Genomic DNA, 2,156 nt, shown 5'->3' on the forward strand with positions numbered 1-2,156 from the left:
CTAAAAATCATTTTGTTCTGCTTTCTCAAGGGATCTCCCAGCCAGGCCGGCGGCGCGTCCGCATCCATGCGTCCGCCCCGTTAACTGCCCACCGGGTCGGTGAAAATAATAAAAGCTGTGGAGGAGAAAATGAGGGGTTTGTCTCTCCAGGGCCCAAAACCAGGATCAGGAAATTATTGAGAGCAGAAAGCGCTGCTGTCCAGCTCTGGAGACCGACTCTTTAAAATGGATTTGACAAAACGCAGTGGCTCAAAATGGACCGGACAGACCGGCGCAGGTATTAAATGAGCCGGAGGGGTCCTCAAGCCCGGGGCCTCTCCAGCTTCCGCCTGAAGCTTTCCCCCATGTCTGACCGCGACCGCGCAGGCGCCGCAGCGGAACAGGGCGCGGCCCAGCTAGCAGGCGGCGCTTCCCGCTAGGCCAAGCTGGCAGCCCCACTCGGGCTGCGCAGGGGGCGGGGCAGTTCCGGCCTGTCCAATGGGAAGGCGGGGCCGGAGCATGATGCAACCGCTGCGGCGGCGCGTTCAGGAGCCGGGCAAGATGGCGGTGGTAGTAGGTGAGGGCGCGTGGCGCCGGGCGGGGGTTTCGTGTGCTGCGGCCGCCCCGGGCAGGCGTGGGGAGGGTCGGTGGGGGGTGTCATGGGCTGCATCCAGCCGTGTGCTCGGATGCACGTTACGTCCTGGGTGGGTCGGATTAGACGCGGGGGGCGAGACTCGATAGCCTGGACCCGGCCGTGTTGGGGAGGGGCTGCTTGCACCCTTTGCGGGCTCCGCTCGGCGGGGGCTGGGGCTACCTCCACGCCACGCTAGCTGCAGTGCCGGCGTGTGGGCTGGGTGTGGAGCGGTGGCAAAATTTGGGGTGGATGCAGCATCCTCCCGGCGCCGCTGGTGCCCGCTGCAAGCCCAGCCCCCACCAAGAGCCCCGTGCAGCCCGCCTCGCCACCCCCGTGGGCTCCCAGAGCGAGGAGCTGCCTCCCCCGCAGCTCTGCTGTCCTTGCGCCCCAGCCAGGCAGCCTCTGCCCCCTCCCTCCCTTGCTGCTGGGGTGTTGATCTGCACCCCCCCCCCCATGCCCATTCCCTCTTCTTCCACCACCGGACTTACACCTGCTTCCAGCTGTCATCAAAAACCCCATTGGTGTTGGCCAATATGCCTCTTTAGCTATCGGTATCAGCCCCAAAAATCAGTCAGTGCACCCCTGCTTTTTAGACTCCATGCACCCCCCAGCTTTTACTACTTACACACATTTTTTTAACTGTGGATTGAGAATTTCTGGTCCAGAAGTACCTCCGTGGGAAATGAAACTTGGATAATGGCTTCTTCTTGTTGTAATTGAATATAATGGCTGGAAGCTAAAGTTAAATCAGCTCAGGTCTGAAGTAGGGCTGGAAGGAACTCCCAAGGTCATCTAGTCCATAGTTTCTCAACCTGTGGTATGTGTATGTGAGACACAGGTAGGAGGTACATGAGTACCCCAACACTCTCTCTTGCCCTCTTTTCCTCTTAATACTGGCAAAAAAAAGGGTGCAATTAAAAAAAATAAATTTTCCAGTAATAATTTGGTTCAGCCCTCCTAGCTTTGGCCAGTATCACCTCTAGCCCAGGTACGTACTTGAGTTGTGTGCCCCGGTGTAAAAGGTGACCCTACCCACACCAGATCAGATATCTGGTCATATCATGGCATTACATAGGCAGCCCTTCTTCTAACATACATCACACATTAGTTTGTAGATATAAAATCCCCTGGAAAATCGAGTGTTGGGGTACTTATTAAAATTTTCAGAAGTTAGGGGACACTTGCTCCTTAAAAGGTTGAGAAACACTGATGTAGTCTAGTACCTTGTGGCAGAATCATCCCTCACTAAAGCATCCCAACCCCAGTGTCGGGCTAATCCATTCTTGAAAATTTCCAAGAATGGAGTTTCCACAACTTCTCTTGGTCACCTGTTCCAATGCTTAACCACCCTCACTGTCATAAAGTTCCTCCTAATCTCCAGCCTAAATTTCCTCTGTAGCTTGAGACCATTGCAGGACTAGTCCTGTCCTCTGTGGCACCTCGATCCTAGGTGAGCTGTTTGAGAAAATTATGCTGGCACACATCCAGGAGGGGCCAGCAGGGGACTGCATGCTTAGGGGCAACCAACACGGATTCATCAGTG

General features: G+C 55.7%; 1 protein-coding gene across 2 annotated transcripts in view; it reads left to right on the top strand.

Moving 5' to 3' along the window:
- Positions 1–462: 462 nt before the first annotated feature.
- The window catches only part of NARS (asparaginyl-tRNA synthetase), a 24,527-nt gene continuing 22,833 nt past the window's right edge, over positions 463–2,156 (top strand). Inside the window, exon 1 of one of the 2 annotated variants that reach the window (XM_019531747.1) lies at positions 463–556. In XM_019531747.1, the coding sequence (XP_019387292.1) occupies positions 478–556 (79 nt within the window). In that variant the 5' untranslated portion in view covers positions 463–477. The remainder of the gene's footprint in view (positions 557–2,156) is intronic. The other variant, XM_019531746.1, reaches the window with a different exon arrangement.

The sequence above is a fragment of the Crocodylus porosus genome, unplaced genomic scaffold (genome assembly GCF_001723895.1).
Source record: "Crocodylus porosus isolate Cpor-Errol unplaced genomic scaffold, CroPor_comp1, whole genome shotgun sequence".
NCBI classification, from domain to species: Eukaryota; Metazoa; Chordata; order Crocodylia; family Crocodylidae; genus Crocodylus; species Crocodylus porosus.